This window comes from Typopeltis vanoorti, chromosome 8 (genome assembly GCF_054136105.1).
Source record: "Typopeltis vanoorti isolate ZY-2024b chromosome 8, IOZ_Tvanoo_1.0, whole genome shotgun sequence".
NCBI classification, from domain to species: Eukaryota; Metazoa; Arthropoda; class Arachnida; order Uropygi; family Thelyphonidae; genus Typopeltis; species Typopeltis vanoorti.
The window spans coordinates 46,121,968-46,138,354 of NC_143556.1; the positions used below are offsets into that span (position 1 = coordinate 46,121,968).

The following is a 16,387-nucleotide window of genomic DNA, read 5'->3' on the forward strand; positions in this document are numbered from 1 at the left end:
CTGTGATTATGCAAGTCTGGTTGGACAAGTGGAAATCATCAGTATTCTCCAAACAATAGTCTGCAAGTTCAAATCCCACAGTGACATTGATGTTGTGAATATGTTTAGGTGTAGACTATTTTCATCACTAAATGTGAGATAACCACTCTACTTAATGGAGGCCTAAAAGAGTTTAACATTAAATCTGTAGAACACAGATTTAATGATCTCTGAATCATCTGAATAACTGTCCATGGTTTAGACAACTGTGTCTACATCCACACAGTCCATCTGTGGCCTGCGTGAATATAGACTATGTATGTACAATGTGGATATAAACGCTGGGAAAACTGTCAGACTACATCATATTCATCCCATGTAAACTAGCCTTTATAAACACTTCACTGCTGTGCTGGTTCCACTAGTTAATTAATGCACATGTTAAGGAAACCTATGAAGAGTATTTTTAGCAGTGCACTGAGGGGAGGATTAAGCCAGTGCCAAGGGTCCTGGTGGTAAAATTTACAGGGTTTCTAAAAAAATTCCTACATTTGGGAAAGTTGACATTTCTCTTACAGCCGGGTATACTTGTGTGGCAGTATTGAATTTGTCTTTATCTTCTTTCAAAAATAGTAATAACTGTTCCAATTCATCATCAAAATGTGTACTATCTATATCGTTCTTAGAGATCTCTTTTAATCTTTCCACATAGCTCGGGGCCCTACTGTTGCCAGGTCCAACACCTGCTTGTTACACCTCTGATTACTAAAATATAAGTATCAAGAATTAGTGCAAATACTTGCATTATACTGTGTCATAAAATTATATAAGTATAAAAGGTTTGGAACCCATTTTTGATCAGTATAATAACAGGTGACACAGAACAATGTAGAGGTGGTGCATGTGTGTGTGAGCATGCATGCACACGTATGTCTATTATGTGTTTACAAGTGAAAAGAGACTTGAAACATACTTGCTTCAGGAGTAATGAATTTCCGAACTTCTACATCAAAATCTTCTTTTGAAATCTGAAAGAAGAAAAAGAAAATTCATACTAGGTATTTCCAAACTACAATTTCTGATGAGAACTATTTAGTACAACATTATGCAGTTAACTCACACTATAGCAAACTACTGAAAAGTCCTGACAAAAGGACTACAGGTACAATGCTATGCTAAAAGAAATTCACTGCAGCAAACTATCTACTATAACAATCATTCCTGTTGTCCCTACAAGTTTGCTATAGTGAGTCGACTGTTTTATGATCCATTAAAATTTTTTTCATCCAGAACTTGATATTTTTTACATATTTCTAGGCAAAAACACTTTTGAATAAACACTTAACAAAAACCTTTCAATCAATTTTTCAGTTCATATTATATATATTATTATTAAGAGATCTCCAGGAAGTCAGAAACTCATTGAGGGAGGCCATACTATTCTTGAATTCATTCATGCTACTTGCACACGCAAAATCCAACATCAATCCATTCAAATCACACACTACGATATGAGAGAAAAATCTAGCCTTAACCTCCTCCTTGACAGCATTTGTTCTCAACTTCCATGGATGCCCTTGCATTCTTTTGCCACCCTCCATAAAATGAAAAATTCCATTTACTGAAATTCTGTAAAACCCTTTTACAAGTTTGTAAGTCTCAATCATACAACCCCCTCTTTCTCCTGTTTGCTAGTGTCTGCATCCTACAAATTCTCAATCTGTCTTCCACAATCCTGATATCTTTTTTGACACTCTCCTTTGCACTCTCTCCACTGTATCCGAATCAGCACAGAAACCAGGAGACCAGACCTGCATGCAATAGTACAAGTGAAGTCTTATCAAAGCCTTGTAAAGAGGCAAAACGACTTCCATATCTTTACATATCAAGGTTTGTTTCAGTTACCATTATTCTCTGAGTTGAATTTACAATTTTTGCTACATGACCCATGAACTTCCTGTCTACTAAAACTCCAAAATCCCTAGCCTCAATCAGTTTCTTCAAGCATAATCCAACCAATATCATATGACACTGGATATCTAATCACACCAAAGTGCATGACCCTACATTTATTAACAATGAAATGACAGCCATTTTCAAATGTCCACAATTCTAGTCTATTTCAAATCATTCTGCAAGTACTGCATATCAACAGCACTCCAGATTACCTTACTTATCTTTGCATCATCAACAAAAAGCTGTATGTCGCTTGTCAAATCTCTCCCAATGTGATTAAATGATTGAATAACAATGGACCATGGACTGATCCATGGGGTACACCACTGGTTACCCTGAATCTTGCAGATTCATCCCTCCCCATATATCACTTTTTGATATCTGTCAGTCAGCCATCCTCTTATTCATGCCAATAGTTTATAATCCAATCCCATAGTCTCCAATTTAAGCAACACTATTCCATACTGAATTCTGTCAAAAGCCTTAGCAAAATAAAAAAATTATCGTAGCGTATCCATTCCCCTTGTCTAATTCAATGGTAAAGTTGTTATACAATGTGAGCAAGTTGCTAAAACATGACCTTCCCTTAGTAAACCCATGCTGTTCATTGCAAAGTAGAGATTCTCTGTTAACCTATTTCTGAATGCGAGTCCTAACCAACTTTTCCAAAATTTTCACCACCACTCCTAAAATACTGATTGGTTGATAGTTGGATACATCAGCCTTTGTACCTCCTTTGTGCAATGGGATTCCCATACAATCTTTCCACTCCTGCAGAATCTTCCCTGTTCTGAAACTCAAATTATATAGCCTGGTAAAGGGAATAGTCAGTTCAGCTGAATAGTCTATTAGCATTCGTGCTGATATCCCATCAGCATTCCTATCGCAGAATTTTTATTCAGTTTGTGCAACAGTTCTAGTACTTCCTCCTCATCATCCACGAGTTTCCTCAACAATTTCAAACAATCACTTCTACATCAGTCACATACCATCTGCATTCAGTAGAGTTATTCTTTCAAATTCATTCTTTCTTTTACTTGTAGGATAACAACAGAATTCTTTTGGATTGTCTTTAACATGCATTGCCAGTTTCTTTTCATATTCAGACTTAGCTTTCCGCACAACACTTGTAACTCTTCTGGCCTGCTGCTTATAATTATCATAACTAGCACAATCCTTATGCACACAATATTCCTTTCACATTATCTTTTTCTCATGAATTCCTTGCTTAATTAGATTAAGCATCTATCTCACTCCTACTGTATTTATTCTTCAAACTCTACACATCACATCATTTAAGTATTTTTTAAACACTTCCCATGTACTGTCGATATTCTTCCCATCCAATAACTGATGCCACAGCACATAACCCAGCATACCCCTCATGTAGTCATAATTTCCTGCTTTGCAGTTCAGCATGTAACTTTTTCTGAATGGAACATTCATAAACTTAGCCACTTCCCAAGTGAGTACTGCACGATCACTGTCACCAACCAAAGGCAGAATTTGAGCAGTTCAAAAATGAACAGTCTTGAACTGAAATTTAACTGACACTATAATCACATTTAACACTCTTTGCTCTCAAGTTCCTTCTATCATATGCTGCTTGAGGAAGTTGTCTCACAACAGCTCAATAAATTCAGTTTCATTCTTCTCATGCTATTTCATAGCTATCCAATCAACTTTTGGATAATTAAAGTCCCCAATTATGATTACTCTTTTCACACCCATCATATTTATTTGTTGATGCATTTCTTCGTCACTAGCAACCAATCCACCAGGTCTGTAACAACAACCCACTGTGTATTTAATCTTGTTATACTCCACCTTACACCAGATGGCTTCAAACTCACTGCCACATGAAAAATTGTTACTAGTATTGCAGTCATAGGTCTCAGCTCATTAGCAGCATGTTTCCTCCTCTCCTATCCCATCCTTCCTAAAAATATTGTACTCTTTGCACTTGATATCCGTTAGTATGCCTGCTTCTGATAGTCAAGTCTTGCTAATGCCTACAATGTGAGGTGCCAATATAATAACCAAGGCAACAAACTACTCCTTTGTTTTTGATACTCCTAGCATTTGTGTATAGACAGTCAATTACCTGGATACACTTGTCTGTGGTTTGCACGACACAATTCGACAACTTGCAGATCTCTGTTTTTATCTAGTTCCTTACTGCAGACATCGCTACACATGCTTGATAGGTCTGAAATGGATGAATAAAGAATTCTTATTTCTTCATATTATGAAGAGAGAATGATTTCCATAATAATAACCATTCCCATCATTTACATAGTTATCTAACATTGTCACTCTTACACACATTCTCACGATTCCTACCATTAGAATTCAGTTTCCTGACTCTCTGTTAGATCTTATATCAATTAATAATTTTTATTACACACACAACTAATCCATCTTGAAAAAAATTACAATAAAATTTGAAAATATGAATAATAATAATCACTAAGTTAAGGCTTATATATATATATATATTATGATTACTATTATTATTTATTTATTTCTTGTATATATTCTTCAGATTATATACTCAAACATTTTCTGTTTTAGTATAGTGAAGTTTAAGAAACCATAACATGTGAATAAAGGAAACTAAAACTTGATCAATTAACCTATCAATTAAAAATGCTGAAGGGCAATCCAGTTAAATCCAATTAAGATATGACCCTTTCTCATTCAAGTACTTTATCATAGATGTTCTGTTTCTGCCATGTAATGCCTTTTCTATGTTCCACAGTTGCCATTCCTCCACTTTCCTCTAAGCACATAAGAAAATTTATTCAGAGGTCAGCATTCATTCACAGGCCAGCTTCAAATCTACCACTAAATCATATTTTCATCTAACTCTTTTATCTCTTCTAACAATCTCTGGGACTGTTTTCCTCAAGCTAATTCTCTAAGGACCACGGTCTCCAGTTGTGCAAGACATATCAATCAGTTCATTCTTTCTTCTTAATCTGTTATCCACAAATGGTACTAATGTACTATAGGTTTTGCTCTCTCTCATGTGTGGGATTAATATATTCTTCTTATTATTCCTTCCCTCCTACATTACTTTGCAGTGTTGAGGATTTTTTCTATATTTAACAGCTACAATATTGAGGATAAGACGGTTAGCCCTATGCCTCCCAGTGTGTCTTATGTCTGCAGATGCATGTTCACGAGCTAGTTTGCCTGTTCTGGAGGACAAAAAAAAAAAGAGTTTCTGGGTGAGAAAACCCCTACCTCCATATGAGACAGGCTAACACACCTTTAGTCGAAAGAGAACAGATAAAGGTTCCTCACATCACTGACAGGAATCGAACTCAGGTCTTTCTGACGAAAGGGCTTCATCTATACTGACTGAGATATGGAGGCTTGGGATTAATATGTTAAAAGATTGTTTATTTTATTTTATTTCTATAAAGAGATTTTTATACTCCGAGTGTTTATTATTACACAATGGTTCAATTCCAATTGATGAAATGAATTTTAACCATTTCTTTTAGAATCCGGAAAATCACTGACTCAAGACAAAATACAAAAATATACACATTTAATAAAACTAAAACATTGTTATTATTATCATCATCATCAAATTTCTGATATGTACCCTCAAGGGATGTACAGGATATGATAGTACTACATGAAAAACTTACACCATTACTAATTACCTATCTACAATTTTCCTCCCAATCATTCTGTTACCTGTCAAGACTCCAACATTATCAGATCTTATATTTCTATCTTCTAAGGCACTTTTTACTGTATCAATCCACCTATATCTTGGTCTTTTTCCTGCCAAAGAACACTTCTTTTGCTAATCTTTCCTCTTCCATTCTGTTTAGGTGACCACCTGAGATTAGCTTTGCTAACACATTCCTGGATGCTAACAATATTACGTTCTTTCCTAATATCCTCGTTTTTTTAATATGATATTGCCATTGATGCCATCTGTTCACTCCTCTAATCTTTCTCAGGACTCTCATATCTGTGGTCTCTAGTCTTTGGTCAAGTGTTTTATTTCTAACCCGGCTCTCAGATCCAAAAGTTAAAATTGGTTTGAGCACAGTTTTGATGGCTAATTTAGTGTTTTGACTAATTTCTCTCTTATTCCATATAAAATTATTCAGTTGCCTTCCTACCATACCAGCTTTGTTGATTCTGTTGTCTATTTCCATATTTAATTTACCATCTTCACTAAAAATCGTGCTTAAAGTAGCTGAAATGTTTTACTTGTTCTATAGGTTCTCCATTTACAATGCAGTTGATATTTTTAATGCTTCTGCCTATTTTCATTGTCTTTGTCTTGTTATTGCTGACCTTCATACCATATCTATTACAACACTTATTCAATTTAGTCAGGGAATCTTGCAGACTTGTACTGGATTTATTTATAAGTATAACATCATCTGCATAAAGTAAAGAACTGCAATTAACATCTCCAATTTTAATATCAGGTTTAATACCACTTTCCTTCATAATGTGATCCACATAAATAATACGGATCACATATTATTTATAAATAATAATAAATAACAGAGGGGATATTGTATATCTTTGTCTGACATTATCCCCTGTGTTATTTATTATTAACTAAAACACAATATTCACTTTAAATAAAATTACAAAATTAACTGGATCCAAGGCTTTCTAAAATAAATCTACACTTTAGAGATTTTCTTATCCAAAAATATTAAAATCACTCATTCTCTGACTGGATTGATTTATGTATACTTAATCATGTCTACCAGACTAAACACCTTGTTTTCACAATAACAAAATGTTCATAGTCAATTTCTTTGTTAGAGCCTTTCCGAAAATATAAAATTTTCTTTTTCTTTTCCATAGGATCTTTTTTTCCTTCCTTATATAGCACACAATGTTATTCCTCCTATCTCACTGAAGTATAAGTATCTCTTACCTCTTACAGTTCTACCTATTTGATGCACAATTTACTAATTCTTGTACCAGAGAAAAAAGTTTCTTCTACTACTTTATAAACAACAGATCCAAGTAGAGCTCTTCACGTTAAACCTTTACAGTTTTGAATTTCACTAATTGCTTTTTCGATAGAAATCCAGTGTCCTTAAGAAAGAAGATGCAATTTTCCATTCAGCGTTTTCCTTGAACATTCAAATTAGAATGTTGACTCTAATATCTTTGTTTATAAACTAAACACTTGGTGACAGTCTCAACTCCTTCAGTTTAAAGACTCTCAGTTTTCAGATTCCGACTGTCAAGTAAAACTTTAAAATTTCCTAAGAGCAAAATTTCTCCAGTCTGCATTTTAAACTTCCATTAGCTCTCTCTCGTTTTCCTCATTACTCCAATACCGAATGCTCTGTCAGCTGTCAATCACCAATCAAACTCCTTGAAGAACATGTGCACTCAATGTAAGTGGCAAGCAAGAAGCTACGTATTATTGGCTGACAAGTTGCATACACTTAATAATTTTAAGTTACAATAAAAAGATTGAAAGTAACATAATTATCAGAATCTAATAAGTACATCAATTTCAAATGGTTTGCATTTCATTTTGACAATAATATCATAAACGGTACATCGCAAGTGCTGATATACATGTTACAAAACCAAAACAAATAATATAATAACATAAGCAATTGTAAAAATATTCATAATTTTAAATTATGATTATTTTTACAAAAAAAAAATATATTTATATATATACACACACACACATATACAAAGATACATAATAAAAATACCATATACATATATGTTTGGGTCATTAAGGGCCAGTGATCATGCAACATAAAGCCCCTACCAGCCAAGTTATTACCACCTTCTGTAAATTCCAAGATTTATTCAGTGGCATTTCACGTAACAGAAATCAAAATGACCCTAACCAAGGCATGCATTATCAAACAAACTGCTTCTGCTTGCATAAATAAAAAATAAGACTTATCCTAAAGAAGAAAAAGCATGAAACAGCCTCACTCGTCATGGCTGTTTCATGACAAGATAGGCTTTCTTGACTTTCTCTGAAGACATTATTTCATACAGAAGCAATGATACCATCTGTTTGCAAATACTTTCTTTTAATGTTACACGGTGATTAGCACTTGTTATTGTAAAATCATGGAAACTACTACTACTGTGTTAAGAGTAATAGCTTTAATGTTTCAACCTTCATATTAAGGTCATCTAGAACACACACACGAGAGAGAGAGAGAGAGAGAGAGATATTACATTAAACTTCAAACCCCATGCCAAAGTTCATTAATTTGGAACACTGTTACTGTACGGGACTGATCTCTGGTGAAAAAAAAATTACATCAACGATACATTAAAGTCCTGTTTGACATGGTCTGATTTCAATTTCATATTGACCTTTAATGACGCTACAGCATTAGCAGTGGCCTGGTTAGTATTTAAAATAAGAGCTGTGGTTTGTTATTAAAAAATCATGATGAAGATCTTGGAGAACTACAGTCCATATTATTATGACCGATCATTCATTCGTATGATGATATAATGGCCGTGAGGCCCCTTTTACAGGGAAGTATCGCACCATCTCAATTTCCCCAAATTATGACCGGTTAGAACTAAAGTTACATGCCATCCATATTATTCAGATTTTTTTGAGGCCATCAATTACTGCTAAGATTAAAGTGGCTGTTTAGAATTAACAGATTTCTTTAAATCTGTACTCATACCTGGTTTTGGTGTGATTTAAGGAATTATGCAAGAATCTGTTCCTTTCTCTCTCTCTCTCTCTCTCCCCAGAGCATGATCAGAAAAGCCTGATTTACCATAGTTAAGAAATTTTGTGTGTTATTTGTGTTCCCTTTTCATAATAGGAATCATGTGTCTGGTTTGCCTATATATATGGAAGGTTGCAGGTACACTGAATATGGCACTCTTGGGTAGAGCAGGGGATCCTTGGAGAAATGAATAAATTCTTTACTTTTGTTGGAAGTTTAATGGTGGCATTAAAGTTTGAATTTGTGTAGTATTCTGCTTATTTTTTTATGACAACGCTTTCACATAATGATTGGCTAAAGCCATCATTATCATCAAACCGCTGATATGTATTCACAGAGGAAGCAGTGTACAGGATATTATGACAGTATTACATGAAAAGGTTCATCATCATCACAAACCATGGGCTCACTGCCTCCTTCACTATTTTCTTCCATCTTTCTTTGTCCAATGAAAAGGTTACATCATTACAAACTGCCATTCACAATTTTCCCCTTAATTATTCTGTTATTATCTGTCATAACTGCAATACTATCAGATCTTACATTTCAGTCTTCTATGGTACTTCTCACTGTATCAAATACACTGAGATCATGATTGTCTTCTAGGTCTTTTTCCTGCTATCCTGGGTAGCAAACCCATGTTTTGTTCTCTCCCATTCTGTTTAAGTGACCACACTAAACATTTAGCTCTACTAACATATTCTTGAATGTTAACAAAGTCAAGGTCTTTCGTAATATCCTCATTTTTAATATGATACTGCCACTAATGTTATCTGATGACATCAACTGATTCTGAATGGTGACATTAGGGTGGCACAGAGTACAAGCAGTTCTGCATGTCCTGCACAGTTTATAGATGTAAGGGGTGAATATGATGGATGAAAGGACATATATGTCTGATGGACTACATTTGAACTGTTTTGGAGTTAGATGTTTGGAGAAAGTGTTGTTTAGTGAGAATTTCTAAGTGCAAAATCAGGAAAATTAGAGATATTGGGGGGGGGGGGGGTATGCAATCAAGCATGCGTCTAGCCACCATTGGGATAAATAAGTATCAGTACAGAAATGGTTATGCAATGCTGAATGTGATTTCATACGTCATCATCAAATTTCTGCCATGTACCCTCAAGGGGTGTACAGGATATGACAATACTACATGAAAAATTTACATCATTACTAACATCCTATCCATAATTTTTCTCCAAACCAGTCTGTTACTTGTCAAGACTTCAACATTATCAGATCTTATATTTCTATCGTCTAAGGCACTTTGTACCGTATCAATCCACCTATATCTTGGTCTTCCTCTGGGTTGTTTTCCTGCCAACCTAGCAGAGAACACTTGTTTTGCTAATCTTTATTTGCCCATTCTGTTTAAATGACCACACCACCTGAGATTAGCTCTGTTAACACATTCCTGGATGCTGACAATGTCAAGTTCTTTCCTAATATCCTCATTTTTAATATGATATTGCCATTGCTGCTATCTGTTCACGCCTCTAATCTTTCTCAGAACTCTCATATCCGCGGTCTCTAGTCTTTGGTCAAGTGTTTTACTTTTAACCCAGCTCTCAGATCCATAAGTTAAAATTGGTTCGAACACTGTCTTGTAATTTAGTGTTTTGACTAATTTCTCTCTTATTCCACATAAATTTATTTAGCTGACTTCCTATCATACCAGCTTTATTGATTCTGTTGTCTATTTCCATATTTAATTTATCATCTTCACTAAAAATTGTGTCCAAGTAGATGAAATATTTTACTTGTTCTATAGGCTCTCCATTCAAAATGCAGTGGACGGTTAGATAAATTGACTACCTATTTTTGCGTTAGTAATTTGTTAGTGATCTTTTTTGATCGATTCAGCAGATTAAGATATTTATTATGAAGATTATTATTGCTTTTATCAAAAGCTTTTTTCCCTGAATTCTTTGAGACAATAATAATCAATTATAACAGATCGTGGCAGAACTGAAAGAAATCGTCAAATCTCCAGGTGCCCATAAAATATATCAAAAAGCAAGCCATTCCTTACTACTCAATCAGTTACGAGTTTCTAAGCATGAACTGGCAACAAATAATTTAAAAATTACGGAACTAGAATCACACTTATCAAATACGTGAAATCACGATCTGCTACAATCGATTATTATTGTCTAAAAGAATTCGGGGAAAAAAGCATTTGATAAAAGCAATAATAATCTTTATAATAAATAACTTAATCTGTTGAATCGATCAAAAAAGATCACTAACAAATTACCAATGGAAAAACGGGCAGCCAATTTATCTAACTGTTCATTAACAACAGACGAATTAAATGTTCTAGCAAGAGGTCATAAATTTGCGATTTCACCCAAATGTTTCCCATATCCAGATTTCATACATAACATAGAGAGAAACATCTGCCTTCTTTCCAGTATCGAAGCCAACAGACTTCATTTCGAAGTAGCAAAAGTAATCTACGATGCCAAACCTTCAGACTTAAATATCCCACTATCAGAATTGAAAGTTCTTACATCCTTTAAAGTTTATTTTTCACTTGGTCAGACTATAATAAATTTAGTTTAATCCTTTATCCAAGTGTGTGCAAACAAAGTTTGCGCCTGAAAGTATCTACAGGACTGGGGTAAAGTGGTACAACACTGGGCAACTCCTTGCAAAGGCGGAGCAAGCTACCAACACTCATATCTCAGTATCTCCCATAATGCAAAACACATCTCCTTGCAGATATGTATAATGTTATGCATTAAGGGAAGGAGGGCCACTACTAGTTTCAGACTAGTTTTGACCTTTATTGAGGTCTCTTCAGTGGGAGCCAGGCCCAAGTGGAGATACCAAAGCAGAAGCATTACCACTTTACCCCAGTCCTGAAGATACTTTCAGGCGTAAACTTTGTTTGCACACACTTGGATAAAGGATTAAACTAAATTTATTATAGTCTGACCAAGTGAAAAATAAACTTTCTACATCTTTCTCTAAATCCAGAGTAATTTAATAAAAAGGTGGCTCACCATTTGGCAGGTGCTATAGAAGGAGATGACCTTGCTAATGCTTCTGCCTTGGTATCTCCACTTGGGCCTGGCTCCCACTGAAGAGACCTCAATAAAGCTCGAAACTAGTCTGGGTAGTGGCCCTTCCCTTAATGCATAACATTATACATATCCACAAGGAGATGTGTTTTGCATTATGGGAGATAATGTGGTGTTGGTAGCTTGCTCCACCTTTGCAAGGAGTTGCCTGGTGTTGTACCACTTTATCCCAGTCCTGAAGATACTTTCAGGCACAAACTTTGTTTGCACACACTTGGATAAAGGATTAAACTAAATTTATTATATTCTTACATCCTTAAAACAGAATAAAAATATAATCATTACCAGAGCTGACAAAGGGAATACCACTGTGGTTCTTGATACCAATTCATATGACTGAAAAATGAATTTATTACTCCGAGATCATAGTACTTATGCCAAACTGGATTATGATCCTACAAAACGTCAACTGAGAAAATTAAACAAGTTGCTTGATGAAACCTCCTCCTTAGATGAAGGAACAATTAAAAAACTCAAGACACACCATGCTAGACCTCCCAGAATTTATGGCTTACTTAAGCTTCATAAAATTAATGTTCCTCTCACACCGGTCGTAGATTCTATTAGCAGTCCAACTTACAAGTTATCAAGATTCTTATCTAACCATCTCCGTCCTTATATAGGCCACTCAGCCTCTTCAATAAAAAATTCCACACAGTTTCATGCAAAAATAAAAGACATTCAACTGTTAAAAACTGATTTGTTAATTAGCTTTGTCTCCCTCTTTATGAACATTTCCCACAAAGAAACAGTAGAATTATTAACTCAAAGATTTCCTTCTGATATAGCTGAATTATTCAAATTTGTTATTACATCCAGTTACTTCACCTGGAAAGGTCAAACTTACAAACAAGAAGAAGGAACAGCAATGGGATCTCCTTTATCACCAAACTTAGCAAACCTGTTTCTAGAACACCTTGAAGAAAAAATATATTCACTTTTGAACCCAAACCAAAAATTTGATTACGACATGTCGACGATGTATTTGCAGTCTGGGATCATCCCGAACAGGAATTACAACTGTTTCTAGAAAAAATAAACCTTCTTCGTCCTCGCATCAACTTTATGCTAGAAAAAGAATCTCCACAGGGTATCTCCTTTCTGGATTTACACATTCAAAGAAAAGAAGACTGTTCCATCACCACGTCTATCGCAAGCCTACATTTCCCGGTCGCTACATTCACAATTCTTCAGCTCATCATCCAGCTCAGAAATTTGGCATCATTAAATCACTAGTTTCCAGAGCACACAAATTCTGCTCCTCTGAAGATTCTCTAAACCAAGAACTAGAAATAATCAAAAATACAGCTATACTAAATGGATATAATCTAAAAACAACTCAAAAAATCATCAGTCACCTTCCCACACATCAACTCAGACAAGAAGTCCATAGGATTCCCATACCTTACGTCAAAGGCATCTCTGAATGTCTTTCAAAAATTATGAAGAAATGCAATTTTGCCACTACTTACAAAACCTATCAACCAAATCTATAACTTGTTATCTTCTCCTAAGGACAAACTCTCACCTCTGATGTTACCTGGCATTTATGAGATCCCATGCTTCTGCAAGTTGTCTTACTTTGGTCAGACAGGTAGGTCTGTTCAGAAACGCATCTCAGAACATCAAGACTACATTCGTCTTTTCAAACCGCAGAAATCTGGTCTCTCCCAACATGAAGTTCAAAATCCAAACCATAGGATCCATTGGGAGAAGTCAAAACTTTTAAACGAATCCTTATATAAATATGAACGTTTATATAAAGAAAGTGCTGAAGCCATACTACACAGACCAAATTTAAACCGCAACGATGTTCTTACTATTCCTAAAGTATGGGAAATTGTCATACAAAATTGTGTAAAATAATCTTTATATATATATATTTTTATTTATTTATTTATTTTTTATTTTATTTTATTTTAATTTCAGTTACATTTAATTTACTTCTATAACATGTTACTGCACGCATATTGAAATTCCATTGTAATCATGCGCCCTAACTGTATGTTATTCCTAGTATTGTTTAAACTACTGTACTGATGATGTCCAAGATACTTGGGATGAAATATTTACAAATTAAATAGTCATTACTGTGGTTATTACGTGTGTTTTTAGTGATGAATTCACCACAGGTTTTGTTATATAAAAATATTTCATTGTCTTTGTCTTGTTACTGCTGACCTTCATACCATATCTATTACAACACTTATTCAATTTAGTCAGGGAGTCTTGCAGACTTGTATCCGATTTATTTGGAAGTATAACATCATCTGCACAAAGCAAAGAACTGACATTAACATCCTCCCCAATTTTGATATCACATTTAATATCACTTTCCTTCATAATGTGATCCATATAGATAATTAATAAGAGGAGATAATGTACAACCTTGTCTCACACCAGATTTAACATTAAACCATCTTCCTGTACTTCCATCAGTTCTAACTGGTCACTTACAACTCAAATAAAGACAAAGTATTGCTTGATATAATGCCCCATTGACACCATATAACTGTGGCGTATTGAATAGCTTCTCTCTTGGCACCTTGTCATATGCCTTTTCCAGATCGACAAAACTTAAATACAGATCTTTGTTATATTCCCATGATTTCTCAACTATTTGTCGTAAAGTGAAGATCTGATCCTAACAGCCTCTATTTGGCCTGAATCCAGCTTGTTCTTCACCAAGCTTCTCTTGCACAATTCTTCTCAACCATTTCTCAAGTATACTTGCATAAATCTTAAGGGGAACACTGAGTAATACCTCTGAAATTCTCACATTCAGTTTTATTTCCCTTTTTATATATGGATACTATGAGAACTCTACTCCAATCATCGGAAATTCGTCCCTCTGTCCAGGACTTCTGAACTATGCAGTGCAGCCACTGTAAGACTTTTATACCACCATACTTTAGCATTTCTGATCAAATATCATCTACTCGTGCTTCCTTTCCACATTTCAAGCCTTTGATGGCATATTCTACTTCAAGTATGGATATGTATTCCTGACTGCATGCCTGGTCAGTGTTTTTTATCACTGTGCTGTCATCACTGCTTGTTTCATTTAGCAGTTTTTCAAAGTAATTACTCCATACTTCAAGGATTTCTTTTTCTCCTGTTTTCATGTCACCTTTATCATCTCTAACTCTTTCCCCAATTTCTAAGCTTCTTCAACAACCAAGAATATTTTGCCACCTTCTTGATATTTATTTTCTATGTTCTTGGCAAAGTCCTCTCATGACTTTTGTTTAGCTTTCTTACATTTGTCTCTATATTCTCTAAGAGCAAAAGCTGATTTATTTGCCAGGAACTTTTGGTATGCTTTCTTCTTTTCCTTCACTGCCTCTTTACCTTCCTGTGTCCACCATGGAGTTCTGATTTTTCTATTCTTGCAGACAACCTCACCACATGCCTCTCTGGCTGAATGAATCAGGTTTTTCTTCAAGGATTGCCACTGAATCTCCAAGGTTTAGTTCCTGTTCTCAAACTCTGTCATTTTTTCTTCAATAATCTTTGTGTATTTTAGTCTACAGTTCACACCTGAGAGCTGCTCAACTTTTATTTAGGTTTCAGATTCAAATGGGTTGGCGATGACATAACACAAGGGTACTGAGGAACACGCAAACATATGCCAGAAGTATCAGAAATAAGAGAGAGAAGTTTTTGTTTGACATTGGTCAGCTCACTTAGTCAAAAATTATAGGCATCAGTAATACCTGCTTGTCAGAAAATGACATAGTTACAGGGATAGAATGTAAAGGATATTGTATTTTCAGGGAGATAGAGGGAATAGGGTAAGAGGAGAGGATTTGTCGATGATGATGAAGAACTATCTACAACAACACAATTAGAAATCAAAGAGAATTTTAGGTGTCGGAAGTTTTTTCCCACTTGGTTAGACTATAATAAATTTAGTTTAATCCTTAATTAAATTAAGGGGGATATTAGATCCCACGTTGTTTTAAAACCGAATAAGAAACTCAAAGATTGGAATCAGAGAGTTTCATGCCGAATATAGTATAAAAAACTATAAAAGTATCGAGAAATACCAGCGTGAGCTGAATGCAAGTAGTCCTAGAATGTAGTACAAACACAGGCAACTCGTTGCAAAGGTGGGGAAAGTTCTGATCACTATTCTTTGGTATTTACCATAATGTAAAAACACATTTCCTTGGAAATGTATGCTGTTATTACATTATGGTAGGGAGGTCACTACCCAGACCAGTTTCAGCCTTTATTGAGGCTTCATCAGTGAGTAGCTAGACCAAATTATTAATACCAAAGGGTATAGCGAAAAGAACTTATATACTCTGCTATACGAGTTGTCCAAAAAGGTGCACCCATTAAGTTACTTAAATATAAAGAGCCAACAGGCTTCGTTTCAGTGATATAAACATTAATTAAATTATGTTAAATTAAATAATTAAATTAATGTTTATATCGCCGAAATGAAGCCTGTTGGCTCTTTATATTTAAGTAATTTTAGTTTAATCCTTTATCCAAGTGTAAGCAAACAAAGTTTGCGCCTGAAGTATCTTCAGGACTGAGGCAACTCGTGGGTAAAGGTGGACCAAGCTCTCATCACTTGTCTTAGTATCTCCCATAATGCAAAGCACATCTCCTTGCAGACAT

The 16,387-nt window shown here is 34.9% G+C and overlaps 1 protein-coding gene across 1 annotated transcript in view; it reads right to left on the bottom strand.

Moving 5' to 3' along the window:
• LOC150103964 (transcriptional adapter 1-like) overlaps positions 1 to 16,387 on the bottom strand; it is a 109,149-nt gene that overhangs the window by 62,007 nt on the left and 30,755 nt on the right. The window contains exon 3 of the mRNA XM_090397217.1: positions 953 to 1,007. Coding sequence (XP_090253343.1) covers positions 953 to 1,007 — 55 coding nt within the window. The remainder of the gene's footprint in view (positions 1 to 952; positions 1,008 to 16,387) is intronic.